General features: G+C 42.3%; 1 protein-coding gene across 4 annotated transcripts in view; it reads left to right on the forward strand.

The window, feature by feature from the left end:
• Nucleotides 1-17,376, forward strand: part of bcas3 (BCAS3 microtubule associated cell migration factor) — an 891,691-nt gene that overhangs the window by 419,436 nt on the left and 454,879 nt on the right. For all 4 annotated transcript variants that reach the window (XM_080210581.1, XM_080210584.1, XM_080210583.1 and 1 more), the window contains exon 16: nt 14,618-14,768. In XM_080210581.1, coding sequence (XP_080066707.1) covers nt 14,618-14,768 — 151 coding nt within the window. The remainder of the gene's footprint in view (nt 1-14,617; nt 14,769-17,376) is intronic.

The following is a 17,376-nucleotide window of genomic DNA, read 5'->3' on the forward strand; positions in this document are numbered from 1 at the left end:
GCAAAAGGCCGAAGAGGGAAAGAAGGAATGAGCTTGTGAGTTTAATGGTCTGAGCCATTCAATGTCTGTAGGCTGGATGATGAGCTTCTGAAGCAGCAAGAGCTCAGTGCTAAACTTTGCAGCACTGATTGCTGGGGTGAGAGCCAGAGAGTTAGAGTTTAATTCGTGAACATGCTTCCAGATTTTACATTGAACATCTGGCTAAACCTCATTTACTTCGGTGAGTTCTGTTTGGTCTGAATAATTACATTTGACACAATAGAAAGAAGCAGGTTTTTTTTCTCTCTAAATCCTGCATTTATGTGGTAAGTGATTTGGCAGTGTATTGAGATTATTATTGAATAGGTTCCCAGTGCCGTATTCTCAGTTGTTCAAGCATTTTTACCCAGCTAAATAACTGATGGCCAAAAGTCGCAGTGTGGTGGCCACTATGTCAATTGAAGCTCTGTCATGCAGGTCAATTGCTTTGATAGTGCGTTTTCAATTTCAGAAAAATATTTAGAAAGCATTGGCACAAAGCCCAGTGTTGCAGTGCACTGATGGCCTAAGCCTAAATTGTTTGAACTGGATGCGGTTTTCCACCATAGATGGCCAGTAAGAGAAGATTCTGATCTCTGAGAAACCATTGAGGATAGTCAGTTAGGAATCTCAGAGAATATTCCCCTGCAGTTCTGTAGTTTCAACCTTTAACCATCCACTAATAGGCAGCATTCAACATAAGTGGAAAACTCAATCATTGCAAGAATTTATTAATACAAAGACTGATCTACATTTGGAATCGATTTACAAGTGACAAACCAAGATGCACTTAAGTAAGTTAATTTATTTGTCACAAGTGGGCTTGCATTAGCACTGCAAGTTACTGTGAAAATCCCCACACTCCAGCGCCTGTCCTGATACACTGAGGGAGAATTTAGCATGGCCAATGCACCTAACCAGCACACCCTTTGGACTGTGGGAGGAAACCGGAGCACCTGGAGGAAGCCTACGCAGACACGGGAAGAATGTGCAAACCCCACACAGACAGTGAACCAAGCCGAGAATCGGACTTGGGACCTTGGGGCTGTGAGACAGCAGTGCTAACCTCTGTGCTGCTGTGCTGAACTTGAATAAAATGAGGAAAGCATTGTAAGTTGTTTGGGGAAGGATGCTCTAAGACAAGCTGAATATCTGACTCATCTGTACTTCTTTTATATCCAGTCACTTTAGTTATGAAATGGTATTGGTGAAGACTGATGCAGGAAAATAAATTACAAAAGGATTACATGTTGCATAAAAATTGTTGCATGGAAGCAGCACATTTGGCCTAATTTCTCTATGCCAATAGTAAAAGGAGTTAAAAAAACTTAAATATCAAATTATTTATATATTTCTTTCTGTATCTAACAATAGTATTCATGTTCTTGGCATCTGTATTGTGCTATGAAGATGCCATATTTAAACAAGGCATTAAAAGAAAAAAAACAGCAATTTCCTGATAGTATCTCAAACGTTGATGATATGACACTTCTTAATGGACAAGAGACTGTGATTTAAATGGGACTGTCAATCTACTGGAACTCTCCTCAGCAGCAGTCTCTAGCTAACTTCATAATATGCCTCCCCAGGCTACCTTCTCACAGGGAATACTTAAGCACTGCCTTTGAAAGGATCATTCAAGTTAAGCATAGTTCCATCTTAACAACCTTGCAGTGAGGCATGGAGTACAAAAGCAAGGAAGTTATGGTGAACCTTTATAAAACACTGGTCTCAACTGGAGCATTGTGTCCAATTCTGGACATTGCACTTCAGGAAGGATATGAAGAGGGTGCAGAACATAAATTATGAGAATGGTTCCAAGGATGTAGAGGGATAGATTGGAAAAGCTGGGATTGTTCTCCTTGGAGAAGAAATGGTTGAGGAGATTTGATAGAGGCATTCAAAATAATGTGAAGTCTAGACACAGTGGATAGAGAGAAACTGTTCCTTTGGTGGAGGACTGGAGAATCAAAGGAAACAGACTTTAGGTGATCAGCAAAAGAACCAAAAGGTAACATGAGAAAATATTTTTCTAAGCAGCGGGTGTTTAGGATCTGGACTGCAGTGTCTGAGAAAGTGGTGGAGGTTCATTCAATTATGCCTGAATTTCAGAAGGGGATTGGATCAGTGCCTGAAGATAAAACCAAGTACAGGGCAATGGGGAAAGGACAGGGAAGTGGAACTGGCAGAATTGCTCTTGCTGAGAGGTGACATGGAGTCAATGGAGTAAAGAACCTCCTCTGCTGTAACTCTTGAATGGTTCTTCCACCAGTTCACCAGACCTAGAATGCATGTTCTGACAAAAGAGCTGAAAATGTTCTCGAATTCCCTGTTTTGCTTCAGATTTCCAGCGCTGGGAGCATTTTGTTACTTGTTGCATGGGCTGGAATTTGAACTTGGTACCTGGACAGATTTTTGACAAAATACAACCAGAACCTGATGAAGGAGCAGAGCTCCAAAAACTCGTGATTCCAAATAAAGTAGTTGGACTTCAACCTGGTGTTGTGAGACTTGTTACTGTGCCTACTCCAGTCCAACGCCAGCATCTCCACGTCAAAGTGCAACCAAATATTTCAATGTTCTAGTTACATTCTGACTAAAGCCTTAACCCTCACTGCCCTTCATTTTATTTATAATTTGCCTTGTTATTTTAAAATCAACATCTTGTCTTCCACCCACAAGGAGTCCATAGTTCCAGTCAAAACTCATTGAGTGGGATATTATGGCTGCGCTCGGCCCAGACAGTAGAATCTCGCCCGAGGTCAATGATCTTTCCATGGTCAGCCCCTCGCCTGCTCCAATTCCCGTGATGGGTGGGACAGTAAAACTCCAGCCACTGTGTGAAAAGACTTCCATTCATTATAAAGTTCATTCATCTCCTTTGGTCCTGGTGCATGAAGTGACTGCTCAGAAGCCCTTTATTTACAAGCTCTATCCCACGTGTGGAGCACTTATGATACATAGTCAGAATCCAGAGTGCCAGAAGTCCTGACATTCCCAGTTTTACGTCCAGATAAGGTTCCCTGATTGGGCAATTATGACTTCAACCAGGGAGCTCATACTCCAAGAGGCCAACCGCATGGGTCTTGTTGAAGTCATTAAAGTGGGGTCAAAGCCCTAACCACAGAATCAGGCACAAGCTCATGATTCTGTGATTAGGGCTTTGTCCCCACTGTAATGGGGACGATTTTCCATCCGTTAACCTGACTTTAGCAAGCGCACTGTTAAATCAGGAAGTTTAGATTCACACAACTCCATCCAAAGCTTGCATAGAGCTCTGGTCAGGAGGCAGTCAAGGTCCTTGAGCTATGAGCTACAAAAGCACAATTAAGACTTGTTCATTCTTGAAATGAAACATGTCAAAGAGGACTTCATAGAAACATAGATGATAATAACAGGATAGCCAGCATCAGGTCCTGTAAACCTAGAACATTATTGGCTGATGTTCCAATTAGCTGAACTTGGACCAGTAGTTTACAGAGTCTTAATTCAGGTTCGGGAGTTGATCTGGAGTTGGGCCTTAATGGGTATAGGTAATGCACTTTTAATGGGGACTTTTTGCAGAAGGAGCATCACCTCACTTTGTTGCTTTAAACCAGAACAAAGATACAAGTTTCCAGATGACGTCACTGTTAATCCTTAAACATTACAAATTACCTTTGAAGCAAATGTTGTCAGATGAAACACTGAGGAACTAAGCTGTCTTTGTCTCGGTCCTGATTGTTAGCACAGGCCTGAGTGAATCTCGGATGCTGTGTGGGAAAGGAGGCTGCTTTTCTCTTCCTACCTTTCCTCCTTTAGTGAAAACAAATAAAACTAAAACATTCAATTCATTGGAAATGGTGTGTTCAAGACTGTTTCTGGTTATGCTGAATCTAATTTTGTTGTTTCTTGGATTTGGATTCCTTTGTTTGGATTTTGCAGAGGTTACTTAAGTGGGTTTGATGTCTCAAAACTTAAGAACAATTGTTTACAAGGCATATTTGGCTAATGCCCTTCAGACTGGAGCTGGAGATTTGATCCACCAGTTTAATTTTGGTGCTTATAAAAATAAAACTTAGGAGGAAAAATAGAAAAAAGATTAGAGAAGAAAATATTTGATACACACATTTAATATAGCAGCTATAGTATGTGATACTCCTAGAATCCTCACCTCCATTTATAAAATTAATTCTAGTAATCATCTGGAATATCATTCAGTCTTAAATTCTTCCCTATCCCAGGCTGCTGAGTGTTTGAGGGAACAGAGTTCTATATCTATAGAAAAGGCTACCAAACCCAATTCTGTCCTGCAAAAACAGCCTAGCCATGATTGCATTCTAGATATTTTGATCAGCTGTGTGTGTTTTTGAGCCCACTGCCATCAGTCTGCCAGAATACTGATTTGGGCAGGGGTATTTTAGGATTGATTTCCCAACTGTTGATGTTTTAGCATACTAGGGATGTTCTAGTGCAATGTGCCTAAGAGTCGCAGGTGATTTTCTGTTCATAAGTTCAACCATTTAGCCTGGTGAGGGACAGCTCCCCAGTATGTGTTAACATTGAAGAATGTTGTAACCCAGGCTGTTCCAGCGAGTCTCTCAGCCAGCCTCACATCATTTCAGAGGCTATTGATGGAAACGGCCTTTACCTTGGGCGGGATTCTGTGGCTTCCCAGCCACGTGTTTCTCAGCGGCAGGAGGAGGCGGGATTCTTTGGTTCCAGCCCTTCCTACTTTTCCCACTGATATCACTCCACCCTTGGGAGAGGGTGCAGTGTTGGGGCGAGACGAGAGAATCCCGGCGACATGAACGGCCGGATCTCCCAACTCTGAGTAAACCTACTTGTCGCTTTCAGTGGTGTTGCTGCAAGTTGAGGGTTAGTCAGAGTAGGTCAGGTTTCTGTGCCTGGCCGATAAATTGTGACACCCTGGCTTTTATTTTCTTTTCATGCAAACTTCAGGAATGCAAAGTCTGTGAGCTGGCTTTGCTACTTATTCCGTTAAAGGTGACTCCTGGATCCAAACAAAAATAATATAAAAGCGTTTGAAATTAGAGGCTGCAATTGCTTGTTTTTTTATTAGTGTCACAAGCAGACGTACATTAACACTGCAATGAAGTTACTGTGAAAATTCACTAGTCGCCACACTCCAGCGACTGTTCTGGTACACTGAGGGAGAATTTAGCATGGCCAATGCACCTGATCAGCATGCCTTTCCGACAGTGGGAGGAAACTGGAGCACCCGGAGGACACCAATGCAGACAATGTGCAGACTCTGTGCAGACTGTGACCCAAGCTGGGAATTGAACCCGGGTCCCTGGTGCTGTGGGGCAAGTGTTAAACCACTATACTACTGTGCCACCCCTAATTGGGGGACCAGATACCTGTTGGTTAACTTTTTAAAAAATTAAACAGGGCCATATTATTTTTTAAAAAAAATTATGTTAGGATATCTTAATTGTAAGGTCGTAAGAAAGAGTATGCCTATAACTGACAAAAACTTGTAAGCTATGCCATTCCTTTTCACGTACAGCGAATTTTCAGAAACTGTTCTCCTAACATCACAAAATTGTAATAATTTCCACTGCATCTTTCCACACCTTAATATAACTTTGAGGACATTCTGTCACGGTACACAACTGAAGTAGCATTTCATATTATATATATGTTAATCAATTATATATTAGTGCTTGTACATGTTTAGTGCATTTCATCAAAAATCTCAAACTACTTCACACAATTGATATATTGTTTTCAATTTTTGCCTCATTCTGTTCATGTAGCTCATGCAACAGGTTCCAAAATGGCACAGTTTTTATGTTGCTATTTACTTTAATTCAAAAAAACTTTAAATATTACATCTAAAAACATGCATTGTAAGTAACCCCTGCATATAAGTGGGCTTTAATTTTTTTGTGTGTTTCCTGTTCTAACACTGACACAAATGACAAATCCAGTGGCTTGTTAGTAAAAAGCAGCCATCAACATCAATACAGAAATTCCAATAAAGGACTGGTTTGTTAAAAGTTACTTTGCCATCAAATGAATGGACTTGCAGTTCCCTTAAGTATGGATGAGAGATGGTGACAAAGGCTGAAGTTGGTCTTTAGAGACAGGCTAAATTCATTAAGAGTTTTCTCCTTCCTCTTTCCTACCTTTACTCTATTTGAAGCGTCATTATCTCCTTTCAGTCTGCAGTGTCTCCTGTTTCTTTTGAGAACCTTTTCTTGTTGTTATTTCTTCCTCACAAAAGGGGTGGCTGCTCTGGGGGGGTTGAGGGTGGTGGGCGAGCGGTTTTGAAATTTTAAGAACCCACTTCAGCCGAGAATTGGGCGGATTTGATCTGGGATTTGTGTAGTGTCCACACAGAAGGCTTTGGTTATTTAGGAGTCTAATCTTTAATACGCCATCCCCTTTGTAAAGAACAAAGGTAGTATTTGGGGGAATTGTCAAAACAAAGGAAAACGAGTTTCTAAACCATTTAATTCACCGTTGCTAGTCAATTTTGAACGTTTTGGTTCCATTTTCAGCAGATGAATTCTCTTCATTGGTTTTTCTTTCTTTTGTATTTTTCCTTTTCATTGACATGTGGTCCCTGTTTGTTCTTAAAAATTTATTTCTCTTTTCTATTAAAATTATTGGTTGAAATATTCAGAAATCAAAGGGGAAGCCCGCGTGTCGTTATAAGTATTTAAAGGAATCGTCCATCATGGGGACCTGACCAATCAGCATTCTTCAAGTTTATTTATTAGTGTACAAGTAGGCATATATTAACACTGCAGTGAAGTTATTGTGAAAATCCCCTAGTTGCCACTCTCCGGCACCTGTTTGGGTAAGCTGAGGGAGAATTTAGCATGGCCAATGCACCTAACCAGCATGTCTTTCAGACTGTGAGAGGAAACTGGAGCACCCAGAGGAAACCCACGCAGACATGGGGAGAACGTCAAGACTCTGCACAGACAGTGACCCGAGCCAAGAATTGAATCTGGCTACCTGGTGTTGGGAGGCAGCAGTGCTAACCACTGTGCCCCCGTTCCTGTGTTGAGTTTTGTATAACTTGGGGACACATCAGTAACACTCCTCACGCCATTCATTCACGACAACTATCTCCGCGTTCCTATTTCCAGTCCATAGGCTATTTCATAACATTTTTAAAAATAGCTTCAAACTGAAAAATATTTAATGCCCCTTGTATCTTAAATATACCTGTTTATGCAAAAATCCTATTGCATTCTTAATCGGGAAAGTTGGTTTCAACTTGGGATCAAAAGTTCCATCTTAACTTTAAAATAATTTCAGGGCTCAAATATTAGTAATTGTGGGAACAGTGGGGAGGGGAGGGAGAGGTGCTGGTGAGTGTGGCCGGAGGGGTAGAATTCATTATGCAATAAAATGCTGCAGTCTGTGGATCAGGAGTGAAAGTGTTAAGTGGATCCAGGCCAGATGGTGAAGTTGAAATAAGAATCAGATCTTGTTGGTAGGTTTATCCACAGGATGCAACATCACAGACCTCTGTCTCCTAACTCAGCGTCCCAGCTGATTCTCTTTATGAGCATCCTCAATCCTTAATCAAACAATGCCCATCACTTGTGAATCTTTGACAGCATAATCAACCAACCAATCAACCAACCATTAACATTGTGTTGTGTTTGTTGTTTGCAGGAAGGTTCTGTGTTTGTATTTGGCACTGCACAGAATATAACTCTGATGCAATGCCAGCCCAAGCTTAAAGAAAACTGTTTAGAGGACACTTGGAATGTCTTTGCACATTTCCTTTTGGAACATGTTGCAACGTGAACTTGCTTACTGTTTCCAGTATTTTCTGCCTTTGTTTAATATTTCCCTCAATTTTACGTTTTTGTTCACTTAAAGTTTAATGACTTGCATGAAAGCACTGACACATGTGCAGAGCTCCGTTTGGCTGCGTGTTTGTTTTCAGATTGTGGCGACACTGCAAGGCTGCATTTATTGCCTGCTCACAATTTCCCGAGAAGGCCAGGCGTCCTTCTGAAGGAATTGTTTACTTGGGCCACAGAGTCTGGACACATATGTGATCCAGACTGAAGAGGTGACGGCTTTCCTTTTCTGAAGACCATCAGTGAACCAGTTCATCACTTTGTCAGCCCCATAAATGCTCAGATCTATAGAATTCAATTTATCACGGTGAGACTTGAGCCCGCTGCGTCCGATAGTTGTATTATTATAATCAGTGATAATTGTATCACTACACAACAAAGGTGTAGTGCTGATGACACTGGGCTAGTAATGTAATCATAGTATCCCAACTGTGCCGAAGGAGGCCACTCAGCCCATCGAGTGTGCATGGACCACAATCTCACCGAGGCACTGTAATCCCACATACTTACCCTGCTAATCTCCCTGATATTAGGGTCAATTTAGCATGGCCAGTCAACCTAACCCGCACATCTTTGGACTGTGGGAGGAAACCAGAGCACCTGGGAGAAAATCCATGCAGCCACGGGGAGAACACGCAAACCCCACACTGTGACCCGAAGCTGGAATTGAACCCTGGTCCCTGGTACTGTGAGGCAGCGTGCTAACCACTGTGTCACCATGCCGCCTAGTTGGTGGAATTTAAATTCAATTAATAAATATGAAATATAAAACTAGCCTCAGTAATGGTGCATAAAGCTATTACTGATTGTTGTAAAAACCCATCTGGTTCACCTTTTGGGAAAAAAATCTATCATCCTTACCTGGTCTGGCTTACAGTAATGTGAGCTTTTTTTTTGCGCTGAATGCCATACAACTCACAGCTTGCTGTAAAAGCCAGTGCCATTCTCTTCCATTTACTCACTTGTTTGGCACTTAGACTTTTATTCATAAGATCGCACCCTAGATCTTTCTGGTGGCAGTTGATATTCTGTTTGTGGAATAAATGGATTTTGGTTCAATCATACTGAACCCAGAAATGTAAATTTTTTTATTATTGCAGAACTGAAGTAGTGTAGGGCTTGAGATAAATTCACAGCTTTACAACTGATAAACTCTGGTGTTTTCTGAGCAGAGAAATTCAGTGTACAAAATCCAATCTAATTTATTAGCTTTTACATAGGGGATCAATTATTTCCCTTGCTTGGCATTCACTCTTTCCGTATTATAGAATCATAGAATCCCTACAGTGCAGAAGGAGGCCATTCGGCCCCTCAAGTTGGTACCAACCACAATCCCACCCTGACCCATTTACCCTGCTAATCCCCCTGACACTAAGGTCAATTTAGCATTGCCAATCCACCTAACCTAAACACGTTTGGACTGTGGGAGGCAGTCATAGGGAAATGTGCAAACTCTACATAAACAGTGACCCGAGGCTGGAATTGAACCAGGTCCCTTGCGTTGTGAGGCAGTAGTGCTAACCACTGCGCCACCGCACCACCTCATTGAAGACTAGGAAATTAAATCCCTTGTTTTGTAGAGAATTTATGGTCCAGCAGTAACAATTACATTTAATGTACATCAGGATACGTTTGCCCCAATCAGTTGTATTTCCAATTGCATTAGAGTTAATCCATTGCCTAAGGTGAATCAATGGTTAACACATTCCAATGAAATAGTCTTTCAATAAATTTTAATATCGTCCTTAGTTGCTTTCATATTGGTTCACTTTTCAGAGTAAATGGACTGAGTTACAAATTCTGCAGGCTGGCTATTTTATGTGCTATTTGAGCTGGAAGTGGAGACATCCTGGGTTAGAATGTAATGGTCTATCCCAAGGTGAGTTTGGTGAAAGAGCTGCCATTTACTCACCCACCCAAGGAGGAGATACCACCACCTGGCTTCTTCTGCCCGATTCAATCTGGGCTGGAAATCTATACTCACTGAATGTTATCAGCCAGCCACCGCTAGTATTCCCCAGTGGCAGATGGGGGAATCTCTGGTTGCCTGCGAAATTTCAAGGGGAGGTCTCACATTGTCAGGCACTCACCAAATGTTTCCTGAGGTCCATCACGCAAACCAGCCTCCCATCCATTGACTCTGTCTACATTTCCCGCTGCCTCGGCAAAGCAGCCAGCATAATTAAGGACCCCACGCACCCCAGACATTCTCTCTTCCACCTTCTTCCGTTGGGAAAAAGATACAGAAGTCTGACGTGATGTACCAACTGACTCAAGAACAGCTTCTTCCCTACAGCTGTCCGACTTTTGAATGGACCTACCTCGCATTAAATTGATTTTTCTCTACACCCTAGCTATGACTATAACACTACATTCTGCACTGTCTCATTTCCTTCCCTATGAACAGTATGCTTTGTCAATATAGCGCACGAGAAACAGTACTTTTCACTGTATGTTAATACATGTGACAATAAATTAAATCGAACCAAATCAAACTCAATGTCTAATGGAAGGAGGCAGCATTAGGAGTGGAAGAGGCCCATAGAGAGTACCCCGGCCCTTACTGCTGAAACTCCACTCACACACTCCCGCCCTAATCCTACCCATTGACCCCCCCTTCCACCCTTTTCACTCGTGGCCTGGGTTCCTTGCTCACCCTGGTCTCAGATGGCAGCCTTCCCAGTGGCAGCCACTTACACCCAGCGGAGATGCCAAGCAAGGCACAGTTACCAGTCTCCAATTGGTCAACATTGTTTGGGGGCAGGAATTTTAGCTCCGGGGTCCTTGATTGAGAAGGGCCACCGCTGCCCTGTGAAATAACCTGATTGTCGCTTGGTTGAGCAGACCGTCCTGAAAGTGGGCCACAGAGGGATGTGGTTGCCCTCCAGCCAGCCCCTTATTGCCTAGATTAAATTTCATCCGTGGTACGTAAATTCTACACTTAACATTAAAACATGTCATATTTCCTGCCACCTCTCTGTTGTTGTTAAATGGCCAAGATTCTGAATTGTTTCATTATTGGATCGAGAATTTTTCTCTTTTCTTTATAGTTTTATTTATTTATTCTGCAGACCATTCCACTTGTAGCTTTGTTCTGAAAAGTTTTCTTCCCCCAGTAAGACACCATGAGACAGTGACTGCAAATTTCACTGCTGTTTTATGTCTTTGAAGAGCGAATGGCTTTCTATCATAATACAATAGGTATTATGTTACTGCGGTTTGAGTTGTGTGCTCCTTCTTCCTTCCTTAAAGTCTCTTAAGAAGCTAAAGATAACTCTTGGCAAGCTCCAGGGATAATAAACATCTGTCGTACACTTTCTATTAGTTGTCTTTCCAACCAAAGCATTGAAGCTTGGAGAAAAATAACTTGGAGTGAATTTAACCCTTCTGAGGATGACACCTAATAGCTGGTTTACTTTGGTCATATTTTTAGCATGGTCCCTTCCACCTGACCCCAAATCCTACGACTGCGATTCAGCATTGAACAAAGAACAGTACAGGACAAGAACAGGCCCTTCGGCCCTGCAAGCCTGCACCGATCATATGTTCCTAACTAGACCATCCGTTTGTATCCCTCTGTTCCCAGTCTGTTCATGTGGCTACCTAGATGAGCCTTAAATAGCGTGTCTGCCTCAACCACCTTGCTTGGTAGTGCACTCCAGGCTCCCATCACCCTCTGTGTAAAAAACGTCCCTCGCATATTTGTATTGAACCTTGCACCCCCCCCCCACCTTACCTTGAACTTGTGACCCCTTGTACTTGTCATTTCTGACCTGGGAAAAAGGTCACCCTATCTAAGCCCTTCATAATTTTATAAACTTCTGTTAGGTCACCCCTCAACCTCCGTCTTTCCAGAGAGAACATCCCTAATTTACTCAATTCCACCTCATAGTTAATACCCTCCATACCACGCAATATCCTGGTAAACCGTTTCTGCACTCTCTCCAAAGCCCCTACATCCTTCTGGTAGTGTGGCGACCAGAACTAGATGTAGTATTCCAAATGTGGCCTAACCAACGTTCTATATAACTGCAACATCATATGTCAACTTTTGTACTCTATGCCCTGTCCAGTGTAGGCAAGCTTTCCACCTGTGCTGCCACCCTTAAGGTTCTGTGGACTTGCACAACGAGATCGCTCTTTGTGTCTACAGTCCTGATGGTTCTGCCATTTATTGTATAGTTTCTCCCTGCGTTAGATCTACCAAAATGCATCACTTAGCATTTATCTGGATTAAATTCCATCTGCCATTTCTCTGCCCAATTTTCCAGCCTATCTATATCCTGCTGTAATCTCTGACAATGTTCATCACTATCTGCAGCTCCAGTAATCTTTGTGTCGTCTGCAAACTTACTAATCAGACCAACTACATCTTCTTCCAAATCATTTATATATAACACAAACAGCAGAGTCCCAGTACAGAGCCCTGCAGAACACACTAGTCACAGACTCCAATCAGAAAAAGTCCCCTCTATTGTTACCCTCTGTCTTCTATGGCCAAGCCAGTTCTGTACCCATCTAGCTAGTTCACCTTTGATCCCGTGAGATTTAACCTTTTGCACCAATCTGCCATGAGGGACCTTGTCAAATGCTTTACTAAAATCCACGTAGACGACATCCATGGCCCTTCCCTCGTCAATCATTTTTGGCACTTCCTCAGAAAGCTCAACCAAATTTGTGAGGCATGACCTCCCCTCAGACAAAACCATGTTGTCTATCACTAATGAGACTATTCAGTTCTAAATATGTATAGATCCCATCTCTAAGAATTGTTCTCCAACAATTTCCCTATCACGGATGTCAAGTTCACTGGCCTATAATTACCCGGGTTATCCTTGCTACCCTTTTTAAATAACGGGACCACATTTGTTATCTTCCAATCCTCTGGGACTTCACCTGTGTCCAATGAAGAAACAAAGATTTCTGTTAGAGGCCTAACAATTTCATCCCTTGTCTCTCTCAGTAATCTAGGACAGATGCCATCTGGTCCTGAGGATTTGTCTACCTTAATGTTTCCTAAAACACCTCACACTTTCTCCCTTGTAATTGCGATTTGTTCTAATGGGTCTACACATCCCTCTGAGACACTACCAATCAGCATGACCCTCTCCATTGTGAAGGAGGTGAACATTGCATCGTTCAGTGAAGGACTTGATAGCTCTCACTGAAACACATGAAATAGGAGCAGAATTAGACTATTCAGCCCTTCGAGCTTACTGTACCATTCACCAAGATCATGGCTGATTGTCTACATCAACACTATTTCCTGCATTATTCCCATATCTCCTGATGATTTTAATATGGAGAAACTTACCAGTCACAGTCTTGAACATACTTGGTGACTGAGCCTCCACTGTCTCCTGGGCAAAAAGTTCCAAAAATTCACCACCCTCTGAGAGAAGAAACTTCTCATCTCAGTCCTGAATGGCCTGCCCCTTATTTTGAGAAGCAGCCTCCTTGTTCTAGACCTCCTCCCCACCCGAGGGAAATGTCCTTCCTACACTCACCCTGCCAAACCCAGTAAGAATTTTGCATGGTTGAATGAGGCCACCCCTCATTCTTCTCAACTCCAAAGAATAAAGGCATACTCTTTCTTCATAGCACAATCCCTCCATCCCAGGAATTAATTTACTTAACCTCTCTTGCACTCTCGCTGTGGCATGTACATACTTCTTGAGGTGGGGAGTTGGTTCAGCTCAAGTTGGCTAGACAGCTGGTTAGCAATGCCAACAGCACAGGTTTAATTCCCATGCTGGCTGAGATTATTCATGAAGGTTCTGCCTTCTTAACCTTGTGCCTTAGGGGTCGTGATGCTCAGATTAAATCACCACCAGTCAGTGCCCTTGGTCATCTGGGACAATGGTGACTTTACTTCCTGAGGTAAGGAGATCAAAACTGCACACAATACTTCAGGTGCAGTTTCACCAAGGCTTTGTACAATTGCAGTAAGACACCATTCCCCGATACTCAAATTCTCTTTTAAAAAAAAGACCAACATGCTATTTGCCTACCTAATTGCTTGCTGTATCTGCATGTTAGTTTTCAGTGCCTCATGAACAAAGACACCCAAATCTCTTTGAAGTTCAGCACTTTTCAGCTTCTCATCAGTTCTGAAATACTCTATGGCTTGGATTGCATGGACAGGTTCCCTTTGCGATCCCACCTCCCTGATCCAGATGCAGTTCTGCAATGGGGCAAACAGAACCTCGGATGGGAAGCCAACCCATGGTCCTATTAAAGCTCATAAGTGGTCACTTAAGGACCTTTTCCCACCCAACTGCAATTTTTAGATTGTTAGGTGCTGGTTAGATGAAGGTGACAAACGGAAGTCTTCAAACTGCAGTGTCAATGTAAGCCTTTCTTGTGACTAATAAACAAACTTTATCTTTTAAAAATCTGAAATTAAAATCGAGAATGCTGGAAACATCCAGCAGGTTAGGCAGGATCTGTGGAGGGAAAGTCAGAGTTTAACATTTTGGGTCAATGATCTTTTGTCAGAAGATAGGCCATTGAAGCTGAAGTGTTAACTCTCTCTCCACAAATGCTGTCTGACATGCTGAGTATTTCCGACATGTTATTTTTATGACTAATATACAGTCTGAACCACACGGATTGGTAGCTTATTGTGCTGAAGAAGTTAAGCATCCCAGCTGAAATAAATGTTATATTTAATATTAAAGAGAGCTTTCTCAGCAGCCCATTGTTGAGGAGATAGTTTTATTTCTTGGGCAATAATTCTTCTTTTCTGCCTCTCTCTTTTGCAGGCAAGCTGAGCAACCAGGACAGTTACAACAATTTCACAAACAACAATCTAGGAAATCCACGGCTTTCGCCAATCCCAACCCTGACGATCGTGTTGCCCCTGGCACAGATCAAACAGCCCATGACACTGGGAACCATCACAAAACGTACAGGGTAATGTATTTTGATTTGAGTTTCCAGTATGATTTTAATAACACAAGGAACCAAATGGATTAACATAAAACAAATGTATAAGCACTGCTTACCCTTGCTCAGTATATCCACACGCAAATTGAGTAAATGGCAAGGTCATCTTTAATGTGTTCTCCACCAGCATAAACATTATTCAACCTGTCTGCACACTGCACCTGTCCCTGTGGTGTTGCTGCCCTGATAAATTAAACAGGTGGAATGAATGCAGGTGGCACCTTAAGGGAAGCCCAAAAGTTGCAACAAGGAAGTTGAGAATAGATGGTCTGCAGAGTATGCCAGTAACTTGAAAAGGACGGCAGGGTTCAATTGATGTTGGGGCAGTGGTAAAGGCATCATCAGTTTAACATGTGGCAGTTAATAGAAAAAGACATGCTGGGATAAAATATAGTATATGGAATAGACTACCAGGAGGTGGATGGTGTCAAAAGACAGCTCGGTAAATTATAAGGTTTAGAAATTGGAAAATAATGCGCTGTTTTTTTGTTTTGAACTTTGGAAGCATCCTCACTGACCCCCAGTGGTCTTTTCTTGCCACATACATCTTTGTGCTTCCATCTGATTTCTCCTTATCCCTACCATCATAGTCTTGTACAATAATGCAACATAAAAATCCAAATTACACAATAGTTTGGTCAGCTTCAGGTAAGGGAAAGAGAGGATGAGTTACACCACAGGACTGTCACCAGAACTCAGTTCCAATGGAAGGACAACAGCTAAACATTTATCCATTTTCTTCACTTGGCAAAATGAACATTGATGCGGTGGTCGTCAGTTTAAAATTTCTGGAATACATAGTACATGGACCCAAGCCGGAAATCGAACCCGGGTCCCTGGCGCTGTGAGACAGCAATGCTAACCATTGTGCTGCTCTCTGGGCTCTGATGAAGGATTTATGCCAAAATGTTCGGCATTCTTTTGTTAGTTATGAGAGCAGGGGCTGTTAGAATTGCAGGGTTTCAGATTAAAAACACCAACTTGTGCAGTGAGGTGGCCTGATAAACTGCTGGGTGAAACTTGGAACTCCTCATTTTCATGGATTTCCAGACACTAATTTTGTACTGGATTTGTTGTACACTTAAAAATAATTATCCAAGTGTACCAATGTGTAGGGAGGGGAGAAGAGAGGATCATGGCTAAACACTTGTACATTCAGTTACTTACTCAATTCGTAGAAACTCTATAGTGCAGAAGAAGGCCATTCGGCCCATTGAGCCTGCACTGACAATGATCCCCCCAGGCCCTACCCCTGTAACCCCACATATTTACCCTACTAATCCTCCTGACACCAAGGAACAATTTAGCAGGCCAATCCACCTAACTTGCACAACTTTGGACTGTGGGAGGAAACCAGAGCACCTGGAGGAAACCCACGCAGACACAGGGAGAATATGCAGACTCCACATAGGCAGTGGATCCAAGCCGGGAATCGAATCCAGGTCCCTGACACTGTGAGGAAGCAGTGCTAACCACTGTGCTGCCCTCTGGGCTCTGATGAAAGATTTATACCAAAATGTTAGGCATTCTTTTGTTAGCTATGAGAGCAGGGACTGTTAGAATTGCAGGATTTTAGATTAAAAACACAAACCTTCTCACAGGCTTTTTTTGGAACAGGGTTCAGGCCTAAAAGATCAGTCAGTTAGGACGTGCCCACCATGAAAAGAGGATTTAAAAGAGCCATCCAGCTGTTAACAGTCGTTCAGAGGTCCACGATAACTATTGCTGCCTTGGAGTTCATGACTCCAAAATTTTATCTTATTGGCAACAGTTTCTGAAGACATGATGTACGATATTGGTGGTTGGTGAGTCAAAGATGTGAATGGAAATTGGGATTTTTTGTTAGGCTTTTGTTTAGCTTTATTGGATCATTTCAGAGTGAAGTGCAGAGGTTGTTTAAGTTGCTCTTAACAGGAAGCAGAAGAAAGTAGCTTAGTCACCTAATGACAGGATATGTGATATTTGTCATTTCACAGGTAAACACTCATACACATGCACACACACACATGCGTGCACACATACACACGCACATTTACAGACACACACGCACATATACACACACACACACGCACACACACACATATACACACACACACATGCACGCACACATATACACACACACATATACATACATGCGCATGCATGCACACACACACATGCACACACGTATTCACTCACACACTCACACATGCACACACGCACGCATGCACACACACACACATTAATATTATTTTGATTCTTAATGCATCTGCACGGTAGTGTCTGCTTCACTTAGTTCGTAGTCATCCTTGCTGTGTGTCAGTTGGTTCAATTCCCACTCCAGGATTGGAACATCTAGTTTAAAGTGTAATACTAATTTAAAGTATTTCTGATGCCACTTTAATACGGCTTTGTCTAGCTCCTCAGATGGATGTTGGAGATCTCATGGCCTGACTGAAAGAATGCAGAGCATTTCCATTGTCCGGACTAATGTTACTTCCTCAATCAACACTAACAAAGACAGAACAAACAATTATTTCTCTGACTGCTGTTTGGACGATGCCTCCATGGAGGAGAAGGGTGTGTTGAGGTAGTG

This window comes from Carcharhinus amblyrhynchos, chromosome 23, assembly GCF_965287045.1.
Source record: "Carcharhinus amblyrhynchos chromosome 23, sCarAmb.v2.hapA, whole genome shotgun sequence".
In the NCBI taxonomy this organism is placed as follows: domain Eukaryota; kingdom Metazoa; phylum Chordata; class Chondrichthyes; order Carcharhiniformes; family Carcharhinidae; genus Carcharhinus; species Carcharhinus amblyrhynchos.